This window comes from Balaenoptera ricei, chromosome 8 (assembly GCF_028023285.1).
Source record: "Balaenoptera ricei isolate mBalRic1 chromosome 8, mBalRic1.hap2, whole genome shotgun sequence".
Taxonomy (NCBI): Eukaryota; Metazoa; Chordata; class Mammalia; order Artiodactyla; family Balaenopteridae; genus Balaenoptera; species Balaenoptera ricei.
In genome coordinates this window covers 50,251,345-50,278,758 of record NC_082646.1, presented here as the reverse complement: position 1 = coordinate 50,278,758, position 27,414 = coordinate 50,251,345, and the positions used below count along the sequence as shown (strand labels likewise).

The window sequence follows — 27,414 nt, the reverse complement described above, 5'->3', positions numbered from 1 at the left end:
CTACCAAATGTAAAATAGATAGCTAGCGGGAAGCAGCTGCATCACACGGGGAGATCAGCTCAGTGCTTTGTGACCACCTAGAGGGGTGGGATAGGGAGTGTGGGAGGGTGACGCAAGATGGAGGGGATATGGGGATATATGCATACATATAGCTGATTCACTTTGTTATACAGCAGAAACTAACACAACATTGTAAAGCAATTATACTCCAATAAAGTCGTTAAAAAAGCAGAAAACAAACAAAAAGACAAACAAAAAAGTAAACAAACAAAAATTAATGGAACAAAAGTATGGTGGGAGAGAAAGGAAGGTGCATATCATTCATTTTACAAAGAAATTCTCCACTTAAAATGTGGAATGTGTTCCTGAACCAGTGTTACAAGTTGGATAATCATACATCAGAAATTTTCTGTAACACTCCCAGTTTCAATTACTGTGCCCAGTTTCATATTTTTATATAGTTTGAAAACTATAGTACTTTTAGATAATAATATAATCAATTTATTTATCCAATGAACATTTAGTAAGTGGCTACTATATGTGGGGATCTGGGCTAGTACTAAGGGTATGTAAGCCATATACACATGGAACAGTTCCTGAGTCCATAATATTGTAAAGGACTTCTACCTTGCTCACAAATAACTATAATATTGGGTTGGCCAAAAAGTTCGCTCGGGTTTTTCCGTAAGATATGGAAAACCCAATCGAACATTTTGGCCAACCCAATACATTGTGGAAAGTGCTAATCTCCCTAAGAGAAAAAATACTAAGCTGATTCAAAGAAAGACTATACTTCTTGATAAAAATATCAAGTCCTTTTGAGGTTTCCATATAAACTCTCCATGGACAGAGTCTAAGGCAGGTAGACTTCCCTAGACCTACTCCCATGTCATACAGGTGTCATGACATAAAGCTTATAAAGTATGAATATTTGAAATATTTTTCACAGTTACATTTTTATTTTTAAGTTATTGATAGTTCTACCTCATGAACAAATCTCATTCCCTCACCATAATATTTTCAGAGTTGGATTGACCCCTTACATACACTGCAAGCTCCTTTCTCTATGGGAGGAAAACTTTAGGGAATGTGAAGACTTCTATGTGTTTTTTGCCAAGATACTCTGCCTGTTGAATTAGGCTTGGAATTGTAAAATTGCATAATTCCAAAAATGGCAAAAAATGAATTTTTAAAGAGAACAAGTTATTAAAATGGGTAAGCAATCGACCCATATCAATTCTGTAGCAGGAAAAATAGTCCCTCCACCCTAACCATTCTCTCCAAGACTGCTAATGACCCAGTAACATCTCTGACTCTGAGAGTAACACAATCTGTTAATAAGGTTCCTGCACAGGGAAGGATGTAGAACTACACGACATCATTTTAAGCCCATAACTGTCTCATAGTCTGCCACATAATAAGTACTTTAAAGGACAGAGTAAGCTGTTAACCACCATGACTCATTTTTGTACTTTTAACAAACTCCTTGTCTAGAACTAGAACCTTTTCCCTGGGTCAACCAGGAAATTTTAAGACAGGCTTCTAGTACAATATATATATATATATAGAAAAACAGCGTATTTTTCTTAGACATCAAGGAAAGTAGAGTCAATCATCAATAAACATTTATTGAGTACTTACTGCCTAATGAGCTGTAAATAAACCATATTACAGCTGTATGGACAAATTTAATACATGATATCAGGCTGCTCAAAATCTAACAGGTGAAGCACTTGAGCAACTAGTTCTAATAAAATACAATGAACCCTCTAACAGAGGCCTTGAGCAGCACACAGGAGAGAAGAATTTGTTCTACAGGAGAGCAGAATTTGTTCTACTTGAGGTCATTAGAAGACTGGTGATAGACAAGTAAGCCTTTAAAAGATTAAGCAGGAAATTTCCAGATGAAAACAAAGGGAAGAATATTTCAGACAGAAGAAGGAACAAGAACAAGGCTTAAGTTAGGCTTAACTTAAGTTTGGGCCAGACTATAAAGGCCCAAGGTAATTGCTATGTTAAGGAAATGGAACAACAGTCAGTAATCAATAAGGATCAATAGGTAGTTTTTAAACTGTTGGATTATGGAGGTTGAATTAAAAGAGGAGAGACTAGATTATGAGGATCAGTTAGAAGCCTGTTGTCAAATCTCTTAGCAAGATTCTATGAAAGACTGAATTAGATCAGTGGCACTGTGGATGAAGAGGAAGGTCAAACTTAGAGAAATTTCAAAGTGATTAAAATTAGTGGAATTTTACAGTTAAATATCTATACACTATCTCAATAATATATCCTTTAAGGTCCAGTGATTCCAGTAAGTATGAATGTGATCCACTTTCATTACATTTGAGCAATATCAGGTAGAAAACTAAAGTACTCTCACTATTTTGGATCAGATTATTAGAAGATTAGCTAGAATACTCCAAAGAAAATTATTACTTTAAATTATTCATAGATAACCTTCAACCTCAGCAAAGTAACCACCAGCTCCATTAAGTTACTCACAGGTTTCCCTAGGTAACTAATTTTGTCACTAGGATTTTCCTTTCTTTTACAAGTTAGTTTGACCGTGTTTTCTAAATTTAACATAATTTTGTTCTTTATAAGTCAAGTTATTACCCAGGAGAAATGATACTTGTAAAGAAAAATCCACTATTCAGTATCCTTAAGAAGGGAAATGCATAATTCTCCAGGTACTCAGTTGAATATTTTCTAGTGTGACAGCCACGCAATTGGTCTCCCTGCCACCAGTTTCTCCCTTCTCCAATCTATCATGCATGATGCTGCCAGCTGAATCTTCCTCATCATAGCTGATAATGCTACTTCCTTACACAAAAACTTTCTATTGCTCACAAATGCCTAAAGAAGAATGTCTAAACTCTGTAGTATTGTAATTAAAGCTCTCAATCAGTTAAAATCACCTATCTTATTCTCAGCCCCCGTGCCTGCTGAACCTGACTACTTGTTATCCATAAAGCCTTTCCCCTCTCTTCCTAGGAAGGGACATGGGATGTCAGGCACATGTTTATTAATCCCCATGACACCACATTTTACTATGTGATGTTGATCAAGTTACTTAACTTTTCTGAGGTTTAGTTTCATCTTCTACAAATTAGAAATAATAATATCTACCTACCACCTCAAATCCTATTTAAAAAAAAGATAAGCAATCAATCAATAAAATGCTTACCTTGCTGGATTATTATAGAGATTAGGAGATAATACATGAAAAGTGCCTAGCCCGGACTTCAATTATAGGTAGCAGGTTTTATTACTCTTCCAAGCCTTCACTTAGTTTTCTCTATCTGGAACACCTGTCTCTTCAACCAAAGTCTTAAGCATCACACAAACACCAGTGCTAATGCTACCTAGCCATGAAACCCATCTCCAATATCCTAGTAAAAATTGCTCTTTTTCTCCTGTAGTGTAATGGGAAAATCCCTGCCTTGAGTCAAACTCCTAACTCCATCACTTTCTAACAATATGATTCTGGACAAGTTGCCTATCCACAGCTTCCTCATTTCTAATATGGACAGTGACGTCAACTCTACCTGGCCTACTAAACCGTTTTGAGAATCAATTAAGATAAGTGGTATTTTCAAACATGTAATGGTCTATACATATGAGACACTGTTTCTCCTACTAAAGAATAAGATCAAAAAAGAAGCCTTGGTCTTCCGCATCTTTATCACTGATATAAAGAAAGATATCAAGTCCAAGAAGAAGAAAATAACTAGTATTCAGGTCAGGAATTAGAAGACTGGAAGAAAGAAGGAATCAAGTGAAAGGGACAAGTCAAAGGGAGCTGGGCAGAACTGAACTGAGGCTATAAAGAAGGTGTTCCTGAGGTTCGCTTTTACAAACCAGTTGTGTGCAAAGGCAGGTGGCAGCTTAAAGACACTACACATAGCAGATATTCTACAACTGATAGCAAAGGGAAGGGAAGGAGGGAGAAAAGTGAGGGAAAGAAAGGGAGAAGAGGGAAGGGGAACAGAAGGGAAGACAGTTTCATCATTCCTTATAACGGCTAATTTCTGTGTTTCTTGCCAGACTGTTATAACAAAAACATTAACTAGTAGTTTAAAGCTTATGTTTGAGACCATCCTCTTCTTCAAGGTTCCCTTTCCCTGATTCTGCCTCTTCTCTCCACTCCACATCTCTCCCAACTCCCATTTATCATTTATTCCCTACCTCCTTCCTACCATTACCCAGGTCCCCCGTGCCAAATAATTACTCTTTTTCCACCCACTCTCTCAAACAGACAAACAAAACAAAACAAACAAAAACTACTGTTCTTATTTAAATATCAATATGGAGCTCTGACAAGCTCATGCAAGAGCCTGCTAACAGCAGTATTGTCTTACAGCAGGTATGCACATTTTAACAGGAATAACTATTATTCTCTTTCTCCTGTTCAGCTCCACCAAACTACCCATGGAAAGAATTCCAAGTAACAGCAATGGGCATATGAGAAGATATTTGGACGTCATATAGTAATGATGATATTATCTTATATTCACATAATGCTTCAGCTTTGCAAAATGCATTCTCATCTATTATTTGATCTGAATCCCCAGGGAGGAATGATGAAATAGGAAAATAAAATCCTATTTTTACCACACATTTTAATATAATGCAGTTTACAGAATTCGGTTTTCAAAACTTTCTTATATACATCCTTTCATTTGCTTCTCCCTAACATGTAGGATTTTTTTTTCTCCATTTACTGATGAAGTAAATGAGACTCAGAGATGTGAAAGGACTTTCCATAAGATCATATCAAAATAGCTGCTATTTATGGAGTATTTATTAGGTTCAGGAACTGTACTAAGTACTTTATATGCCTTATGTATTATTCATTCTTCACAACAATCTTATGAGGTAAGCATTATTATTATTTTAACATTCTACAGATAAAGGAATTGACGTTCACAGAGGTTAAGTAATTTGGCCATGGCCACAAAACTAACAAATGGCAAAACCAAAATCCAAACACAAAGGTCTCAGATGGCTCAATTTTTCTGTTGTGCCAAGCTTCCTCCTTCCCGGCCCAAGGCTGTTACTGCAACATGGTTTAATAATTGTTCAGTAATATAAAAATGCTTTCTTTCTGTTACCAAGTAAGAATTGCAGGCTTCAGCTCAGCAATTCAAGCTCTGTGGAAAAAAACAGACTAATATATATAAATTCTTAAAGCAGAAGTGGGGAGGATGCTATGTCCACTTCTTTCACAAAAGAATAAAAGATAGAAAACTCACCATACCTGGGAGCTAAAAATCAGTTAAAATAGTGTTAGCAGATAGAAGAAGAGCAATATGTGCCTCAGCATAGACCAGAATAGACGAGAAAGATAAATCACTTACAGCTCAGGAAAAATCGCCTAAAGAACAAACAAATGAACAAAATCTAACTTCAAATTGTATGCTTACTTTAAAATGTTTAAAACAAGGAATTTCTTTTGTTTTATTCCTAAAGTAAAGGCTGAATGAATAATTTCCAACTTGTTTCAAAACTTCAATAACTCAACACGGAACAGCTCTGTTATGATGCTGCTGCTGCCACCTTGTGATATCAACAACATATTACAGGTTAAATGCTTTAACGGGGTGGCAAAAAACTTTTTGATCTACATTTTCCAAAAACCTTATATAAATCAGATTTTTAGTTAAACAGTTAGAATTTTATCATGCACATGCTGAGGAAGTGAGAAGAGAGATCTCTCCCTCTAGGCACCCGAGATGAAATTTCAAGAACTAATAGGTGGAGCTTATGTTTAAAATGATCCCAGGCTGAATGCAAACAGGTAAATGTCACTTTCTTTCAAGACAAGAAAAGTCTAAAACCATGACCTCCAGGTCTTTTTAAACTACATACTACTAAAACTATGTCAAAGCTTTTACTTTGGGGATCATCTGATTTTGTTTCAAGGGAGAAATCAGTCATTGGGGGGCACACTACAGGGACTTCATAGGATCCAAAACAATGACTCCAGTATCCTTGCTATCCACTTCAATAGACATTAAATATAGACCTACAGTAAAGAAGCGTGTGGAAAATAATGGCAAGTCAAGCCAACCCAGGCAAAAATAAAATATTTCTAATTCCTAAAAACATAAGATTCTGCATGCCTTTTGGGAAGGTCTAATTAAGTCATTCATATGTTCAAAACCTTCCAATAGTTTCTCACTTCTCTCAGAGTAAAATCTTTCCAGTAGCCTATAAGACTGTACATAATCCGGTCCCCTTATTACCTCTTTGACCTCACCTTCTATTCTTCTTCCATTTTTCCCCTCAGCTGCAGCCAAACAGGCTGGCCTCACTATTCATGAATATACTAAGCATGCTCCCACTATAGGACCTTCATACTAGCGATTCCTCCACCTGTAATGGTCTTTCTCCAGATAATCTCACAGATAATTCCATTACCATCCTTCACGTTCTTTGCTCAGATATCACCTTGTCATTGAGGTCTACACTGACCACTCAGTTAAAATTGCTATCCCTTGTAACCAGCATTCCTAATGCCTTTCAACCATATTTATTGTTCCCATAGCAGTCATCACATACTAATGTATTATATACTTTATTTAATTTTGATAATTACTTACTGCTTGTCCCCTCCACTAGATTATAATGGGTATGCAATCAAAAGAAATGTTTTCTGTTTGTTGATATATATCTATTCTGACATATAATAATATACTCAATGAATATTGGTAGAGAGCAATTATGCATTTGAAATAAAACTTTAATATAAAGATCTTAGCTCTTAAAATTCTATCTGCTCAGATAGAAGTTCTCAGGGTTATCAGCTATTAGGTTGAACCACATAAAATTGCCATTTTTGTGGGTGAAAAATGTTGATTATAAGCAATTTCATGGGGTCCAATGTATATTTATCACCATGACTTTTATAGTAGAAAAAGGCCTGAAACAACATAAAATGTTTTCTGGTCATGTTGTAAAATATAGCCTTCTAGTGACTCCTTGTCAACCTGAGGGGTTTTTTTCTCTTTCTCTTCAGAGCAATTATCAGAAACTGCCTTGTGGTTTTTTTTCTTCTTACTTGTTTATTTTCTGTCTGCTCCCCACCTCACACCCAGTAGAATTTACTCTCATCACCTAGAAAAGTACCTGAACATAAAAAGCACTTGATAAATATTTGTTGAGCAAAATAAACTTGATGACTTGAAAATAAATATATATACATATATTGGCAGAATAAATTAATAAATAATGTTATCCTCACTAAGAACTGAGGTTTGGTGAATCAGCTAGAAAAGGACAATTTTCATAAACTAGGACTATGAGAAATGGAATCAGACAAAGAGGAAGATAGCTGGAATAACAAGATCTTTCATCAGAAGTCTTAGGGAAAATGTTGCTTCATAGGGCTGGAAATAGCAGGTATCTTTCCTGATCTAGGACCCTCTCACAATATGAAGGGACTTACCATTATACCTTAAGCCCTGCCTATTGAATAATTACCCCAAACTCTACCCTCAGGAACTCTAATGTCACCAGAATAGTCTCCTTAGTAAATTAGAGACAGAGGACTGAGCAGCGAAGCTGATGCTTCCCTCTATCTTAAGAGTCTTCCCTCAGTTTGTGTGGGGATACAGGAGGGAGATGAAAAGAAGTTTTCTCCATCTCTTCAGAAAGTAGTAATATGGAAGGTCCATGCTACCAAATAAGGGTCAGAGGGACAACCAACGGAAACAACATAAACTCATTCTAAAACTCTACGTAATGGATAACTCCTGATCTAGCCAACTTCTCCTTTCCCCTTTTAATAATAGAAAGATTCTAAAGAAATCTGTACTCAGAGAAATAACTCCTATTATGGAAATGGAAGTAGACTGAACCAAGCACAGCCATATTAGAAGACAGCTGGAGAAATACTGCCAAATGATCAGCTATGGAGTATCAAACCAGGATTATCTTATACATAGAGATATACACTACCTCGGGAGTATTTCAGAGTGAGTTTTTCTTTTTTTTTCTTTTCTTTTATTAAAACCCTAGAAGACATAATTGATCTGTTAAGAAGAGCCAGATGGGAAGCAATGGGGTTAATACAAGTAAAACATTTAGAACACTGTCTGGCAAATAAATAGCACTGTATAAATGTTTACTAGTATCATCCATATTTCTAATCTCAATTCTATAATAAGCACTCTTTTACACACATTTACACTGTATTAAAAAAAATAGCTAGAAGGAAATATGCCAACATGCTAGCAGTGGTTACTTCATGGTGAAGAATTACATGACAGAGCTTTGATTTTTCTACATTCCCTACCTACTTTAATGTATTCCACATTTCAGTCAAACAGAACTAGTTGTAATCTCCCATATACATCCCATGCTTTACCATTTCTCTGACTTAAATCAGGCTGGTCTCTCTGCCTGGAGCACACTTTTTGCCTCTTTCTACACACTCTATCCATCCTTCAAGGCAACAGTAATAGTAGATAAAAATTATTGAGTTCCTACTATGTACCAGGCACTATATTAAGCACATTACATAGATAATTTCATATAATAACTTCAAAGCCCTTTGAGGTAGGTACAATTATTTTCCCTGCTTCATTGATTAGGAACCTACAGTTTAGAATGATTGAATAACTTATTCAAGGTAATATAGCTTGCGAGTGGCAGGAATAAAATATATAAACCAGATATATTTGACTACAAGGTTAGTGTTTTAGTCACCATCCTCATGCACTCACCTTAAAAGCCCAGACTCTCGACTGGAAAACAAGCTCCTTGAGGTCAGGGTCAATGGAAAAAAACATATGTTTTAAATTTCAGTGTCTCCCAGTGAATGTATCTAGCACAGAGTCTAACAAAAAACAGTAGCTTAGACAATAAATATTTAAATGAAAGACGTAATGGATGAGTGAATCATTCTATTAACTGTCACTTGGGCTATGCCCTTATTTTAAAAATACAGCTCACTGTCATGGAAGATTCAAATGGTCCTGGCTAAAAAGGTGGAGCAAACTTCAGAATATTTGTTCTTAGGAAAACTTGCTATAAGCCAAAATCATATAACTAAACTTCTAAACAAGTAATTGATAAAATGGGAGAAATATTCTAGGTGCTAGAGTAAAAGCGATAAACAGACAAAAATCCTTGCCCTCATGCAGCTAATATTTCATTGTGAGGGGAAAAAATGTTTAATTCTTGTGACAATTCCATTTTAGAAGAAGCAGCTGAGATACAGTGGGATTAAGTAATTTCCCCAAAATTCACACAACCAGTAAGTGGTGGAGCTTGGAGTCAAACCCAAATGGTTTGACTGTAGAGGGCTTGCTCTTAACAAAACGTAATGCTCCTCTGATAGATAATGAAAAGTGCAATGAATAAAAACAAAGCAAGGAATGATAACAGGGGTTCTGGGCAGGTGAGAAGGATATTTTAAGTAGAATGGGGTAGGAATCACTGAGAAGGTGACATTGAAGACTTGAAAGAGATGACTCCCCTTCCCCATGCAGCTATCTGGAGAAATAGCATTTCAGGTCAAGGACAAAGCAAGTGCAAAACTTCAAGGTTCTAAGTATTTGAGGAGCAGTGACGAGGCTAGAGAAGCAGGACAGGAGTGAGTGAGGACTAGGATTTAGATCTGAGAGGTAACTGTGGCCACAACTTGTAGGGCTCCACAGGTCACTGTGAGGAAATTAACCTTCACTCTGAGTGGAAAGATACTGGCAGGTTTTGGCAAAGGAGTCACACTGTCTTATGTTCCACCAGAAATGCTAAAACCCTCTCCTCTGTGAAGGTTTCTAGATTGCACGTACACTGTTTGAAAACAGGGCAGTAGAAAACCAGCCACTTAAAATTATATTAAGTATGATACAGTGTCATACTACATGGTACAAAATTCCAATCTCATTTTTCCATCACTTCTGATTTATTTTATAGCAAAATACTGAAAGTAGAGAGACACTACCACAGAATCAAAAATATCAAAGAACTACTGAGTTGAATTGCAAGGCAAGATGTACAGCATTTTTCACAAGTATCTTTTAAAAACAAAGGTTTCATAAGGTACAAACTTCCAGTTAGAAGACAAATAAATACTGGGGATGTAACATACAACATGATGACTACAGTTAACACTGCTGTGTGGTACATTTGAAAATCGTTAAGAGAATAAATTCTAAGAGTTCTCATCATAAGAACAAAACTTTTCTTTTTTCTTTTTTTTCTTTTTGGTAGCTATATAAACTAATGGACGTTAACTAAATTTACTGTGGTAATAACTTCACAATATATGTAAGTGAAGTCATTATGCTATACACCTTAAACTTAAACACAGTGCTGTACATCAATTATGTTTCAAAAAAACAGGGGGAAAAAAAAGGTCTGGTTGAGACTTAAGCTTCACTTTATTTTTTCTTATTTTTCAGAACCTGATTAAGAGATTTCTATCTACTGTCCTCTTTTCTTTACAGTAAATTTTCCTGTAGGAAGCCAGGCATTAAAATTCAAGTTGCAGGATATATGCTACTATCAATGCAGCAAATCTTTCTGCATCTGTTGCAGAAAGACCTAATGACTTATTAATAATGGGTTTTCCTTGCAAATCCTTTTTACCCTACCATACTACAATTGAGTTGCTGTATTAAAGGTCTCCAGACCTTCCAAGGGGCATAAGAACAGAAAGCACAGTCACCATATTTTTGCTTTTAAATTCAAAAACTATAGTCCAGGTATAAGACTGGAAAGATTTATAAGAATATGCAGTTAAATGGAATCTGTTTCTCCCCAACTATATATACGTGGTCCACCTCTCTCTGACCAAAAAACTCATGTTAAAGAGTGAGATAAAAAGAGTAAAAGAAGAGAAAAAGAAAACTTTGAAGAGAATCATTTCGGCTTGCATCCTTCTCCCAACCCTAAGCCTTTAAAGAAGTTCCCTGGCACCAGTGCGGCACAGGAGAATAAAGGGGAAACAATGGTAAAGGAATATCCAGATAGCAAATCCTGAACAGCTTCACAAGATCCCGTCGTACCCCAAGAAGAGCAGGAAGCAGCCAAATGCTCATTTTGCTGCTAGTTTTTGCCCATATACAATAGCTATGAGATACACAGATGGAGTTTTGTTGTTTTTTTTTAAGTGAAGAAGCTTTGTGGTTGGAATGAAGAGGAGGAGCAGATGGTGGAGTGGACCTTAAAGCTAGAGACCAGGTGGAAACATGCATCTCAGCTGCAAATGCCAACTTAAAGGAGTGATGACTACTGAAGATTAGGAAGGAAATGTCCCAATAGGAGTTATCTCACAGTAGATGCTGACTGATGACCATGATGCTTCTGAAGCCAAATCTGGCCTCTTTACCCCAACACCGAATTAAATCTCAGAGACAGAGTTTTGGGTGAGGTAGAAAAGAATAGCCTTATTGCGTTGCCAGGCAAAGGGGGCCACAGCAGGCTAATGCCCTCAAAACTGTGCCCCAACCTGGAGGGGGTAGTGAGAAGTTTTATAGAAATGGTTCAAAGAGGGCGTGATCAGCTCGTGGACATTCTTCTGATTGGATGGTAGTGAGGTAAGTGGGAGTCAGCATCATCAACCTTCTGGTTCCAACCACCTGGGGTCTATGTGCTTGTGGGCAGCATATAGTTAACTTCTCCCACCTGGTGGGGCTTTCAGTATCTGCAAAACAGCTCAAAGATATTGTGTATATCCCTTGAGGGGGAACCAGGACCTTGCCCCAAAGCTGAACTATTGTTTCTCTTTGACTGTTCCTCCCTTGTCTCACGTCCCCTCCCTTCCCTAATTAACAACTCTCTGAAACTGCCCGTTGGAACTCAGAGAAGGACGTGGAGGCTGACTGAAACCTGTACTCAAAGAAATGGGGGACACAGGAAGGCTTTTGTGCCCAGGGGCCCCATATGGTCCTGCTTGGTATCACTTCCTTGCATGTCTCTCCCAGCAACATTATTCAGTCCATCAATAGTAATTGAGGCACTGTCCTCAACACAGTGATATACAGTATTACACAATGTCTCTGCTCTCACTGAGATGCAGTGGCAGAATATGTGCCCCAGGGAATTGTCCCCTCTGAGAAAAAAAGGATGGAGCAGGAAAAGTGGGGGAGTGATTAAGTATAAAGCAGAAATGCTTTGAGAAAACCCAGAATTGACTAAGATTCAAGGCTTCATACCAAGATCATGCTGATTTACAGAAAAATAAAGTTAAAATTTCTATGCACTATTATAGTTCTTTACTTTTCATCTGCGCCAGGCACTACGCTAGGCACTGAGTGTACAATGGTGCCCTTCCTTGTGGAGCCTTCTGCTGGGGTGGCCACACCTCCTTGGCATTAAAATAACACTGACATCTTGCAGCCAGAAGACATTTGATGCCTATCTGTCTTTAAAATATCCAGTCCAATGGTTACTTGCCCTGAAACGTTCATTCTTATGCTGTCAGGTTTTGTCTTTACATTGCCAAAATACTTCAAGAGATTGACTTGACTCTACTAAAACAAAAAACAAAAAACAAAAACACCAGAACACTAAGTTAAATCCTGAATCCATAAAATAAAGTCATTATTTCAACCACTATTCTTGACTTTTGCCTCAGACTAGTAGACTGCAGTTGTCAGAGGATACCTCCTTTTGCATTTTCCTGCATTATCAACGATTTTTAAAGGCTATGGATGTCTTAACAAAACCTTTTTAAAAATAAAGGTACTAGTACATATATAACCCACCAGAAAGTAATATCCCAGTGGTACGACCATTGCCTTAGTGTTTTTGAAACTTCTGTTTCCAGAGCCAATGTACCAGTCATATAAGAATATCATTCTTGTTGATTCAGAAGATATTATCCATGACATCCTTTGCCAGCTTTGATCAACTAAGGCATACCAATTTATTCTCCACTCTAGTCCACATCATGGGGAGACTTAGCTAAGAGAATAGAAAAGGAGAAGCATAATGGGATAGGCAAGGAGTCCTAAGGCCAGACTGAAGTTGGGAACCAGAGGATGCTTAGAGGGACTTCTTTCTGGTTTAACATATATTTCTTGACCGTATTATGTGACAAACACTCTTGTGGGTGCTAAGGAATCAGAGAAAAGGGAGATTTATGATTGTTGCCCTTACAGAGCTTACATGTCTTTCCCAGCTGCTTTAAATAAGCTCAGTTTGTTCAAAGGAGGGGATACAAAGTGAGAATTAAAAAACATAAAAAGCATTTGTACTACATCTTCAGAATCAACCTAGGCTAATGTTATTCTAAGCTTTTCTGGTTATGAACTTCATTTTCACTTCATTTCTCAATTACTGTTCTTCACTTAGACCATTTTAGCAACAACTTAATTTGGACTCACTTTCCAAACTTTGACTTTAGAAAGCCGACCCCCACAGGACAAGATCCTCAGCTGTCCTGGCCCAGGTCAATGAGACCCCAAATAAGAGATGCTTTTCCCCTGTGCCCACTTCTATCTTCAGTGAAATAAACCAGCCAGAACTGTCTCTTTGCCTCACATAGCCCATTAAGGAAGAGTGATGAGACTTACTTCAGAAGCATATTGATTGAAGTTAGTGTGCATTCATGTTCTTATATTTTGGGTATAACTGGCCAATATTTAAGTCATCATAGACTGACGACTTCCCAAACAAGGGATTTTAAGATGTATAGAATAGAGTTAAAAGAAACCCTAAATTGCACATGGAAAAACCCAGATTACATTAAATATATTTTGCCTATCCTCATTTTGATGTTGAAAAATAAATAAGCTAATAACCACGTGAATTTTTTTCTCATCATTCTTCCTTATATTGCTGGTATCTGTTCATGAACCTATTAAAAGTCTTGATCTATATGGATTCAATCAAGTAATCTTTTAGATAACCACTGAGTAAATAGCTTAAAGGATTTTTTTAATGAGTTTTCTAGGTGACATATTTGTTGAAAGGATACTAATCATAAACCAAAGTCATTACATGTATATATCAATTCATGGAAAATCTTTATCCCTAAGAAAATCTACATATAGCAAGATCGTGTAAATTCAATCATTTGAATATACAAAAAGCCCATAAAAGTAGATAAAAAAGAGATATAATAGAAAAATGAGAAAACAATATGAATAAATTCACAGAAGAGCAGATTAAAATACCCAACAAACATATGAAACAATGCTAAAATTCACTAATAGTCTGGAAACAGGAAATTAAGTTAAAAATGAAGCATCACTAAGCTTATTAAACTGGCAAAAATTAAGAAGAGCAGTAACACCTATTGCTGGGATAGATATGAGATAAAATTGTACTGACATGCAGTGTCGGCAGAAATTTGAAAGGTGAAATCAGTCTGGCAACACTTATTTAAATTAAAAATTTGCATACCCTTGAAGCCAGAAATACCACCCCTGAGAATCTATCCTATAGATATAAAAAGCATCAGTAAGTTTGAATGAACATACAATCATTAGATTGCAGCACTATTCATAGTGACAGAAAACTGGAAACAGTAAATTCCCATTAAGAGGGGAATGACGGGCTTCCCTGGTGGCGCAGTGGTTGAGAGTCTGCCTGCCAATGCAGGGGACACGGGTTCGAGCCCTGGTCTGGGAAGATCCCACATGCCGCGGAGCAACTGGGCCCGTGAGCCACAACTACTGAGCCTGCGCGTCTGGAGCCTGTGCTTCGCAACAAGAGAGGCCGCGATAGTGAGAGGCCCGCGCATCGCGATGAAGAGTGGCCCCCGCTTGCCACAACTAGAGAAAGCCCTCTCACAGAGACGAAGACCCAACACAGCCAATAAATAAATAAATAAAATTTAAAAAAAGAGGGGAATGACTGAATTAATTATGATAGACTCAATATGAAATTATTCATCCATGAGAAGAATGAACTAAAGCTATACCAGACAACCTGAAGAAACATTCAAATAATATGAACATTTTTTGAGAAACAGTTACTGTGCAAATTCTGTGTGTATATGTGTGTGCATGCTCCAGTATGGATATATATATAGAGATATATATATACACAACATATATATATATATATATATATAATATACACACACATATATATATCCATCTCCAATATACATGTACATAGTTTATATATGAATACATATTATATGAGTGAAGAAAGATTAAACACATTAATCTTTGTACCTTGTACGTGAGAAGGGTAGAGCTAATGCGGCATAGGAAGGAAACAAGTAAAAGAAGAGACATGCAAAAATGAAAGTTTTAAAAAAAAACTTCATTTAGAATAAAAAGCATATATTTGATAATTTATACAAAATTAGGTATATGTCTGGGACTACGCATCTAGAAATTTACTAAAAATAATTTTTAAAAATTCAAAAAGAGAAAATATCAAAGCAATAAGAGGCTACAAAAAATATAGGAGAATACTTAACTAACTAATCCTGGAATGAGGAAGCACAAAGCAAAAAGAATTTTTTAAAAAAGGTGGCAAATTGTATCACATAAAAATTTTAAATATTTTGAATGTCAAAAAGCACTATAAGCAAAATTAATAGTAATCCACAAACTAGAAATATTGCAACAGTTATGACAAAAGGCATATTTCATAAATAAAATGCTCTTGCAAAACCAAAAGAATTCTAGCACCACTTAGAAAAATGGACAAAGCACTTGAATAAATCACAAAAGAAATATAAATAGCCAATAATCATAAGAAAATACAGTTCAGGGCTTCCCTGGTGGCGCAGTGGTTGAGAGTCTGCCTGCCAATGCAGGGGACACGGGTTCGAGCCCTGGTCTGGGAAGATCCCACATGCCGCGGAGCAACTGGGCCCGTGAGCCACAATTACTGAGCCTGCGCGTCTGGAGCCTGTGCTCGGCAACAACAGAGGCCGCGATAGTGAGAGGCCCGCGCACCGCGATGAAGAGTGGCCCCCACTTGCCGCAACTAGAGAAAGCCCTCGCACAGAAACGAAGACCCAACACAGCCATAAATAAATTAATTAATTAAAAAAATAATAATACTGCACAGAAACCAAGGGGTTATATGAGAAAATCTCTTAAGTAGCCTGTAAGACCTGAGTTTCTATATCCCTATAAGCACACACACAAAAAAAAGAAAATACAGTTCAGTCTCAATAATAAATAAATAATTTCAACCTAAAGCATTAAGTAACAAATTTTATCTATTAATATGACAAAATACTTTAAATAGTTAATGCTACTAAGGGTATAGGTAGATATGCCTTTTCAAACACTGCTGGTAACACCTTTCCACAAAGTACTTTGACAATTTGTCACAAGAGTCTTAAAAATGTCAATATCCTTGGCCTCAGTAGTTGCATTTATAAAATCAACCCTAATGAAATAATTGGAAAAAGCACAAGGGTTTATATACATGGATGGCCATTACACATTGCTCAGAGCAGAAAACTGGAGAGAGCTTCAATTCTGAATGGAGAACTGCTCAAGTAACTTCCAAATGGTAGAATATAATACAGCCATTAAAATACTTTCAAAAAAATATTTTAAAATATTTAATGACATGATATGGGTAAATACTATTAGTACAGCATTCAGTTTATAAGTCATAAAAACACCCTATTTTATGTACATATATTTGCACAGAAAAAAAGACTGAAGAAGTCAAAATAATTACTTCTAGGTATTGAAATTAAGATGTTTTGATGCTTTTAAGTATTTTATGAATGTCACATAGTTGGTATCTATGAATTAACACATTATTGTCACTGTTAACTTTTTCTTCAAGGAATCAAGGTAATTATTAGACTCAGTCTTACTCAGTTTCCAAATCAATTCTGAGCAGGATGGAAAGTACATCAGAGGCCTCAATCTTAACAATTCAAAGATTAGGCAATCAAAGTGCCATTGATTAGCACTAGGATTCCATGTACCTTCCAAATCAGCTACACAACCCCGATTTTGACAGACTGTGTGTGTGTGTTGCACACACACACACTACTACCTGCCTTCAAAGTACGGACTGCCACTTAAAAACATCACTGATCAGCCCCTGCCTCCATATTAACCTCAGCTATGAAAATGAGACATACCTCAACTTCCCTTACTCCTTCGTAACTGTTAACCCCAACAGTAGTCTCCAAACTTTTGATTCCACAATCCTATGTGTAAAAAACCATTTGAGCATACAATTCTAATAGCTTTATTAATTTTTTTGGAATTTTATTTTATTTATTTTTTATAGAGCAGGTTCTTATTAGTTATCTATTTTATACATATTAGTGTATATATGTCAATCCCAATCTTCCAATTCAACACACCACCACCACCACCCCCGGCCACTTTCCCCCCTTGGTGTCCATACGTTTGTTCTCTACATCTGTGTCTCAATTTCTGCCCTGCAAACCGGTTCATCTGTATCATTTTTCTAGGTTCCACATAGATGTGTTAATATACGATATTTGTTTTTCTCTTTCTGACTTACCTCACCCCGTATGACAGTCTCTAGATCCATCCACGTCTCTACAAATGACCCAATTTCGTTCCTTTTTATGACTGAGTAATATCCCATTGTATATATGTACCACTTCTTCTTTATTCATTTGTCTGTAGATGGGCATGGAGGTTGCTTCCATGACCTGGCTATTGTAAATAGTGCTGCAATGATCATTGGGGTGCATGTGTCTTTTTGAATTATAGTTTTCTCTGGGTATATGCCCAGTAGTGGGATTGCTGAGTCATATGGTAATTCTATTTTTAGTTTTTTAAGGAACCTCCATACTGTTCTCCATAGTGGCTGTATCAATTTACATTCCCACCAACAGTGCAAGAGGGTTCCCTTTTCTCCACACCCTCTCCAGCATTTGTTGTTTGTAGATTTTGTGATGATGCCCATTCTAACTGGTGTGAGGTGATACCTCACTGCAGTTTTGATTTGCATTTCTCTAATAATTGGTGATACTGAGCAGTTTTTCATATGCTTCTTGACCATCTGTATATCTTCTTTGGAGAAATGTCTATTTAGATCTTCTGCCCACTTTTGGATTGGGTTGTTTGTTTTTTTGATATTGAGCTGCATGAGCCGCTTGCAAATTTTGGAGATTAATCCTTTGTCCATTGATTCGTTTGCAAATATTTTCTCCCATTCTGAGGGTTGTCTTTTCATCTTGTTTGTAGTTTCCTTTGCTGTGCAAAAGCTTTTAAGTTTCATTAGGTCCCATTTGTTTATTTTTGTTTTTGTTTCCATTACTCTAGGAGGTGGATAAAAAAGATCTTAGTGTGATTTATGTCAGAGTGTTCTTCCTGTGTTTTCCTCTAAGAGATTTATAGCGTCTGGGCTTACATTTAGGTCCCTAATCCATTTTGAGTTTATATTTGTGTGTGGTTTAGGGAGTGTTCTAATTTCATTCTTTTGCATGTAGCTGTACAGTTTTCTCAGCACCACTTACTGAAGAGACTGTCTTTTCTCCATTGTATATCCTTGCCTCCTTTGTCATAGATTAGTTGACCATAGGTATGTGGGTTTATCTGTGGGCTTTCTAACCTGTTCCATTGATCTATATCTCTGTTTTTGTGCCAGTACCATATTGTCTTGAATACTGTAGCTTTGTAGTATAGTCTGAAGACAGGGAGTCTGATTCCTCTAGCTCTGTTCGGTTCCCTCAAGAATGCTTTGGATATTCAGGGTCTTTTGTGTCTCCATACAAATTTTAAGATTTTTTATTCTAGTTCTGTTAAAAATGCCATTGGTAGTTTGATAGGGATTGCATTGAATCTGTAGATTGCTTTGGGTAGTATAATCATTTTCACAATATTGATTCTTCCAATCCAAGAACATGGTATATCTCTCCATCTGTTTGTACCATATTTAATTTCTTTCATCAGTGTCTTATAGTTTTCTGCATACAGGTCTTTTGTCTCCCTAGGTAGATTTATTCCTAAATACTTTACTCTTTTTGTTGAAATGGTAAATGGGAGTGTTTCCTGAATTTCTCCTTCAGATTTTTCATCATTAGTGTATAGGAATGCAAGAGATTCCTGTGCATTAATTTTGTACCCTGCAACTTTACCAAATTCATTGATTAGCTCTAGTAGTTTTCTGGTGGCATCTTTAGCATTCTCTATGAATAGTATCATGTCATCTGCAAACAGTGATAGTTTTACTTCTTCTTTTCCAATTTGTATTCCTTTTATTTCTTTTTCTTCTCTGATTGCCGAGGCAAGGACTTCCAAAACTATGTTGAATAACAGTGGTGAGAGTGGACACCCTTGTCTTGTTCCTGATCTTAGAGAAAATACATTCAGTTTTTCACCATTGAGAATGATGTTGGCTGTGGGTTTGTCATATATGGCCTTTATTATGTTGCGATAGGTTCCCTCTATGCCCACTTTCTGGAGCGTTTTTATCATAAATGGGTGTTGAATTGTGTCAAAATCTTTCTCTGCATCTATTGAGATGATCATATGATTTTTCTTCTTCAGTTTGTTAATATGGTGTATCACATTGATTGATTTGCGTATATTGAAGAATCCTTGCATCCCTGGGATAAATCCCACTTGATCATGGTGTATGATTCTTTTAATGTGTTGTTGGATTCTGTTTGCTAGTATTTTGTTGAGGATTTTTGCATCTATATTCATGAGTGATATAGGTCTGCAATTGTCTTTTTTTGTAGTATCTTTGTCTGGTTTTGGTATCAGGGTGATGGTGACCTCATAGAACGAGTTTGGGAGTGTTCCTTCCTCTGCAATTTTTTGGAAGAGTGTGAGAAGGATGGGTGTTAGCTCTTCTCTAAATGTTTGATAGAATTCACCTGTGAAGCCATCTGGTCCTGGATGTTTCTCTGCTGGAAGATTTTTAATTACAGTTTCAATTTCATTACTTGTGATTGGTCTGTTTATATTTTCTATTTCTTCCTGGTTCAGTCTTGGAAGGTTATACCTTTCTAAGAATTTGTCCATTTCTTGCAGGTTGTCCATTTTATTGGCATAGAGTTGCTTGAGGTAGTCTCTTAGGATGCTTTGTATTTCTGCGCTGTCTGTTGGAACTTCTCCTTTTTCATTTCTAATTTTATTGATTTGAGTCCTCTCCCTCTTTTTCTTGATGAGTCTGGCTAATGGTTTATCAATTTTGTTTATCTTCTCAAAGAACCAGCTTTTAGTTTTATTGATCTTTGCTATTGTTTTCTTTGTTTCTATTTCATTTATTTCTGCTCTGATCTTTATGATTTCTCTCCTTCTACTAACTTTGGGTTTTGTTTGTTCTTCTTTCTCTAGTTCCTTTAGGTGTAAAGTCAGATTGTGTATTTGAGATGTTTGCTGTTTCTTGAGGTAGGATTGTATTGCTAAAAACTTCCCTCTTAGAACTGCTTTTGCTGCATCCCATAGGTTTTGGATCATCATGTTTTCATTGTCATTTGTCTCTAGGTATTTTTTGATTTCCTCTTTGATTTCTTCAGTGATCTCTTGATTATTTAATAACGTGTTGTTCAGCCTCCATGTGTTTGTGTTTTTTACGTATTTTTCCCTGTAATTGATTTTTAATCTCACAGCGTTGTGGTCAGAAAAGATGCTTGATATGATTTCAATTTTCTTAAATTTACTGAGGCTTGATTTCTGACCCAAGATGTGATCTATCCTGGAGAATGTTCCATGAACACTTGAGAAGAAAGTGTATTCTGCTGCTTTTGGATAGAATGTCCTATAAATATCAATTAAATCTATCTGGTCTATTCTGTCATTTAAAGCTTGTGTTTCCTTATTAATTTTCTGTTTGGATGATCTGTCCATTGGTGTAAGTGAGGTGTTAAATTCCCCCACTATTACAGTGTTACTGTCGATTTCCTCTTTTACAGCTGTTAGCACTTGCCTTATGTATTGAGGTGCTCCTATGTTGGATGCCTATATATTTATAATTGTTATATCTTCTTCTTGGATTGATCCCTTGATCATTATGTAGTGTCCTTCCTTGTCTCTTGTATCATTATTTTAAAGTCTATTTTATCTGATACGAATATTGCTACTGCAGCTTTCTTTTGATTTCCATTTGCATGGAATATCTTTGTCCATCCCCTCACTTTCAGTCTCTATGTGGCCCTAGGTCTGAAGTGCGTCTCTTGTAGACAGAATATGTATGGGTCTTGTTTTGGTATCCATTCAGCGAGCCTGTGTCTTTTGGTTGGAGCATTTGATCCATTCACGTTTAAGGTAATTATCGATATGTATGTTCCTATGACCATTTTCTTAATTGTTTTAGGTTTATTTTTGTAGGTCCTTTTCTTCTCCTGTGTTTCCCACTTAGAGAACTTCCTTTAGCATTTGTTGTAGAGTTGGTTTTGTGGTGCTGAATTCTCTTAGCTTTTGCTTGTATGTAAAGCTTTTGATTTCTCCATCGAATCTAAATGAGATCCTTGCTGGGTAGAGTAATCTTGGTTGTAGGTTTCTCCCTTTCATCACTTTAAATATGTCATGCCACTCCCTTCTGGTTTGTAGAGTTTCTGCTGAGAAATCAGCTGTTAACCTTATGGGAGTTCCCTTATGTTATTTGTCATTTTTCCCTTGCTGCTTTCAATAATTTTTCTTTGTCTTTAATTTTTGCCAATTTGATTGCTGTGTGTCTCGGCATGTTTCTCCTTGGGTTTATCCTGGATGGGACTCTCTGTGCTTCCTGGACTTGGGTGGCTATTTCCTTTCCCATGTTAGGGAAGTTTTCGACTATAATCTCTTCAAATATTTTCTCGGGTCCTTTCTCTTTCTCTTCTCCTTCTGGGACCCCTATAATGCGAATGTTGTTGCGTTTAATGTTGTCCCATAGGTCTCTTAGGCTGTCTTCATTTCTTTTCATTCTTTTTTCTTTATTCTGTTCCGTGGCAGTGAATTCCACCATTCTGTCTTCCAGGTCACTTATCCGTTCTTCTGCCTCAGTTATTCTGCTACTGATTCCTTCTAGTGTATTTTTCATTTCAGTTATTCTTTGTTCATCTCTGTTTGTTTCTTCTTTAATTCTTCTAGGTCTTTGTTAAACATTTCTTGCATCTTCTTGATGTTTGCTTCCATTCCTTTTCTGAGGTCCTGGATCATCTTCACTATCATTATTCTGAATTCTTTTTCTGGAAGGTTGTCTATCTCCACTTCATTTAATTGTTTTTCTGGAATTTTATCTTGTTCCTTCATGTGGGACAAAGCCCTCTGCCTTTTCATCTCATCTATCTTTCTGTGAATGTGGTTTTTGGTCCACAGGCTGCAGGATTGTAGTTCTTCTTGCTTCTGCTGTCTGCCCTCTGGTGGATGAGGCTATCTAAGAGGCTTGTGCAAGTTTCCTAATGGGAGGGATTGGTGGTGGGTAGAGCTTGCTGTTGCTCTGGTGCTCAGAGCTCAGTAAAACCTTAATCCGCTTGTGTGCTAATGGGTGGGGCTGGGTTACCCCCCTGTTGGTTGCTTGGCCTGAGGCGACCCAACACTGGATCCTACCCGGTCTCTTTGGTGGGGTTAATGGCCGACTCTGGGATGGTTCATGCCAAGGAGTACTTCCCAGAACTTCTGCTGCCAGTGTCCTTGTCCTCACTGTGAGACACAGCCACCCCCCACCTCTGCAGGAGACCCTCCAACCCTAGCAGGTAGGTTGGTTCACTCTCCTATGGGGTCACTGTTCCTTCCCTTGGGTCCCGATGCGCACACTACTTTGTGTGTGCCATCCAAGAGTGGAGTCTCTGTTTCCCCCAGTCTTGTCGAAGTCTGTCTCATTGTCGCTTCTCCTTTGTCTTTGGATGTGGGGTATCTTTTTTGGTGAGTTCCAGTGTCTTCCTGTTGATGACTGTTCAGCAGTTAGGTGTGATTCCAGTGCTCTCACAAGAGGGAGTAAGGGCTCATCCTTCTACTCCACCATCTTGAGAGATGTCTCTCTAATAGCTTCATATTTATTTTTAAATATACATGTATTACTGTTATATGTTATAAATAATTAAATATATGTTATAAATTACCTAAATATAAAAGATTATAAATAATGTGATAAAAAGCAATATAAATGGGAGTTCTATTATTTTGTTCCTATTCCCAATGAATCATTTTATTTGCCCCAGGATATACGGCTCTTCTACAGACATCACAGCCTTAGACCACACTCTGCAATCCCACTTTCCATCTCCTTCCCCCATTGCATCAGAAGCATGTCCTGAAATTCAAGAATGCCTTATTTTGTGTTGGCGAAAAAGTGCCTTTGGTTTTTAAGTAAAAATAAAAGACATATTTTTCATTTTTGCCAAGAACTTTATTGAACAATGTATTCAACCTTTTGTTCCACTACCTTCAGCCATTTTTCAGGCAACTTCATAATTCTGTCTTCCCAAAACTTTTTATCCTTTTCAGCAAAGAACTGTTCCAGGTGCCTTTTACAGTCTTCCAGAAAACTGAAATTTTTTTCCATTAAGAAAGTTTTGTAAAGACCGAAATAAACGGAAATTTGAAGGTGCAATGTCTGGTGAATATGGTAGATGAATCAGAACTTCCCAGCCAAGCTGTAAGTTTCTGCTTGGTCATCAAAGAAATATGCAGTCTTGCATTATCCTGATGGAAGATTATGCGTTTTCTGTTGACTAATTTCGGACACTTTTCATTGAGTGCTGCTTTCAGTTGGTCTAATTGGGAGCAGTACTTGTTGGAATTAATCGTTTGGTTTTCTGGAAGGAGCTCATAGTAGAGGACTCCCTTCCAATCCCACCATATACACAACATCACCTTCTTTAGATGAAGACCAGCCTTTGGTGTGGTTGGTGGTGGCTCATTTCGCCTCCCCCACGATCTCTTCCATTCCACATTATTGTACAGTATCCATTTTTCATTGCCCATCACAATTTGTTTTAAAAACAGAACATTTTCATTACGTTTAAGTAGAGAATCAGTGAAGAGGTTTTTTTCCCTTAACTTATGTGGAACCCAAACATCAAAGCGATGAACATAACCAAGCCGGTACAAAATAATTTTCAACACTTGATTTGGATATTTTGAGTATGTTGGCTATCTCCCACGTGGTATAATGTTGATTGGTCTCAATTTGATCGCTATCAACTTCAACTGGTCTACCTGACTGTGGAGCATCGTCCAGCGTGAAATCTCCAGCACAAAACTTTGTAAACTACTTTTGCCATATTTGATCAATCACAGCACCTTCTCCATACACTGCACAAATCTTTTTTTGCATTTCAGTTGCATTTTTACCTTTCTTGAAATAATAAAGCATAATAGCTGAAAATGTTGCTTTTTTTCTTCCATCTTGAATATTAAAATAGCTAAACAAAAATTCACCAATTTTAATGTCTTTTTTATAATGCACACTGATATGACAGCTGTCACATACAATCTAGCAAAACTGTTTCGAATGAAGTTAAAGACAACTAAGTGCTACTAGAGTCATCCTACAGAAAAAACCGAATGAAACTTTTGGCCCACCCAATACTTGAGTCAGCTCAAACTATGACAATATTCATAACAGAACTCACTTATATAATATGAAGAAACATGTCCTTCCTATGCCTATTTTATCTTTTGGCAAAATCTGGATTTTCAAATGTAAATATTATATACAGCATGGTATGTAATACTGGTATGTAATATTGGCAGTACGGTATGTAACTAAGTTTCTGTTATTACTGTTCACATTTGTTGATAATGATTACTACTACTGCAACAATTACCACTACTAACAACTACTACTTCTTTACTGGTATAAATAATTTTGGTATTTACTAGTATAAATAAATATTTAGTATTTTCAAAAGTTTCAGTAATATACCTCTACAGACTTTTGAAGGTTTTCATGGCATGGAGCAAGAAGGGATGTCTTCTCCCATTTCTGTGCAACTTGATTGGCTTCTTCTATCTTCTGCTCACAACTTTTTTGAGAATTTAGCAATGTCATCTCATAAAATTCTTGAATATCTGTAAAGAAATGCAAGGGAAAAATCGAAATGTCATATACCACCTCACAGATAGCTTCTCCAGGTACATGTATATGGAAAATTTTGCTGATTAAAAAAACTACATAACTATGTATTCAAAGAAAAACAACATTAATAGAGGAAATCCTAAAAATTGCATTTTTACCTGCATGAAAATTCTTATAGCAACTTTATTAAGAACTGCAAAAATTGGAAGAAATCAAAATATCCTGCAATTAGTGAATGGATAAACAAACTGTAGTAAATTCATTTAATGGAATACTATTCAGCAATAAGAATGAATGAGTTATCAAGCCATGTAAAAACATGGATGAATCTTAAATATATATTGCTAAGTTTAAAAATGCCAGGCATATAGCTGGGCTACACAGTGTATGATTCCATTTATATAATTTTTGGAAAAAGCAAAACTAAAGAGACAATAAAATGGTCAGTGATTTCTAGAGGTTCTGGGAGAGGAGAGGAGGGTTTAATAGGTAAATCACAGGGTGATGAAAACATTCTGTAATAATAGTGTAATGGTGGGCACCTAACAAGAAGCATTTGTCAAAACCCAAAGAATTTTACAGCACAAAGAGTAAACCAAATGCATGCAAATTTAAAAAATCATTTAGGAGGTCAGGGAATCCCAAGATGCGCAGAATGTGACAAAAGACTCTAACTATATTACAAATGAATGAAATAACCTCACTGAAGGCAGTAGGAGAAACAGTTGATAACCTAAAAATGAGTAGAGACTGTAAAACCAAAGACAAAGAAACTACACAAAAGCATCCTAGTCTATATTCTAGTTGGTAAATTTGTTTCTCCTGGAATCCAAGTCAACAATTTTGAAGCCACTGTACATATATAACTAGAACTGAACAATTAAATAAATGGATGGCAGATAGTGGGAGGCAGGTTTCTCACTGTTGGAGTAGGAAGTTACAAAAAAGAAAGTGGGTGGGGTGTCGTACTAGACTGAGTCATATGATTTTGGATTACATTTGAAGACAACATTACAAACTCCTGTTTGGCTTAACAGAGATATGAATAGATACATACAGAAATACTTACAAATATGCATACACACAGGTTAGTATAAACACATATATTCCCTAACTCTGTCTGCTGAAAGGGCCTACAAGTAATGACACTGACGTCTATACAGTCTTCTCCACCAAATGGTAGAGGGTAATGAATAAGTACAGTTGGTATTAGCTTAGAATTGGGGGTATCTATATGAATTCAAAAGTTGAGGAAGGAAGGGAGGGAGGGAGGAAGGAAGCCCAGATATAAACCCACGCACATATGGTCACCTTATTTTTGATAAAGGAGGCAAGAATATACAATGGAGAAAAGATAGTCTCTTCAATAAGTGGTGCTGGGAAAATTGGACAGCTATATGTAAAAGAATGAAATTAGAACACTCCCTAACACCATACACAAAAATAAAGTCAAAATGGACTAAAGACCTAAATGTAAGGCCAGACACTATAAAACTCTTACTGGAAAACATAAGCAGAACACTCTATGACATAAATCACAGCAAGATCCATTTTCACCCACCTCCTAGAGTAATGGAAATAAAACCAAAAATAAACAAATGGGACCTAATGAAACTTAAAAGCTTTTGCACAGCAAAGGACACCATAAACAAGATGAAAAGACAACTCTCAGAATGGGAGTAAATATTTGCAAATGAATCAACAGACAAAGGATTAATCTCTAAAATATACAAGCAGCTCATGCAGCTCAATATCAAAAAAACAAACAACCCAATACAAAATTGGGCAGAAGACCTAAATAGACATTTCTCCAAAGAAGATATACAGATTGCCAACAAACACATGAAAGGATGCTCAACATCACTAATCATTAGAGAAATGTAAATCAAAACTACAATGAGGCATCACCTCACACCGGTCAGAATGGCCATCATCAAAAAATCTACAAACAATAAATGCTGGAGAGGGTGTGGAGAAAAAGGAACCCTGTTGCACTGTTGGTGGGAACGTAAATTGATACAGCCACTATGGAGAACAGTATGCAGGTTCCTTAAAAAACTAAAACTAGAACTACCATATGACCCAGCAATCCCACAACTGGGCATATACCCTGAGAAAACAATAATTCAAAAAGAGTCATGTACCACAATGTTCTCTGCAGCTCTATTTACAATAGCCAGGACATGGAAGCAACCTAAGTGCCCATTGACAGATGAATGGATAAAGAAGATGTGGCACATATATACAATGGAATATTACTCAGCCATAAAAAGAAATGAAATTGAGTTATTTGTAGTGAGGTGGATGGACTGAGAGTCTGTCATACAGAGTGAAGTAAGTCAGAAAGAGAAAAACAAATACCATATGCTAACACATATATATTGAATCTAAAAAAAAAAAAAAAGGTTCTGATGAACCTAGGGGCAGGACAGCAATAAAGATGCAGACGTAGAGAATGGACTTGAGGACATGGGGAGGGGGAAGCGTAAGCTGGGATGAAGTGAGAGAGTAACACTGACATATATACACTAC

General features: G+C 36.7%; 1 protein-coding gene across 1 annotated transcript in view; it reads right to left on the bottom strand.

Annotated features, from left to right (window-relative positions):
* DLG2 (discs large MAGUK scaffold protein 2) overlaps nucleotides 1-27,414 on the bottom strand; it is a 2,071,189-nt gene that overhangs the window by 1,757,814 nt on the left and 285,961 nt on the right. Inside the window, exon 3 of the mRNA XM_059930672.1 lies at nucleotides 24,730-24,875. Within this exon, the coding sequence (XP_059786655.1) occupies nucleotides 24,730-24,875 (146 nt within the window). The remainder of the gene's footprint in view (nucleotides 1-24,729; nucleotides 24,876-27,414) is intronic.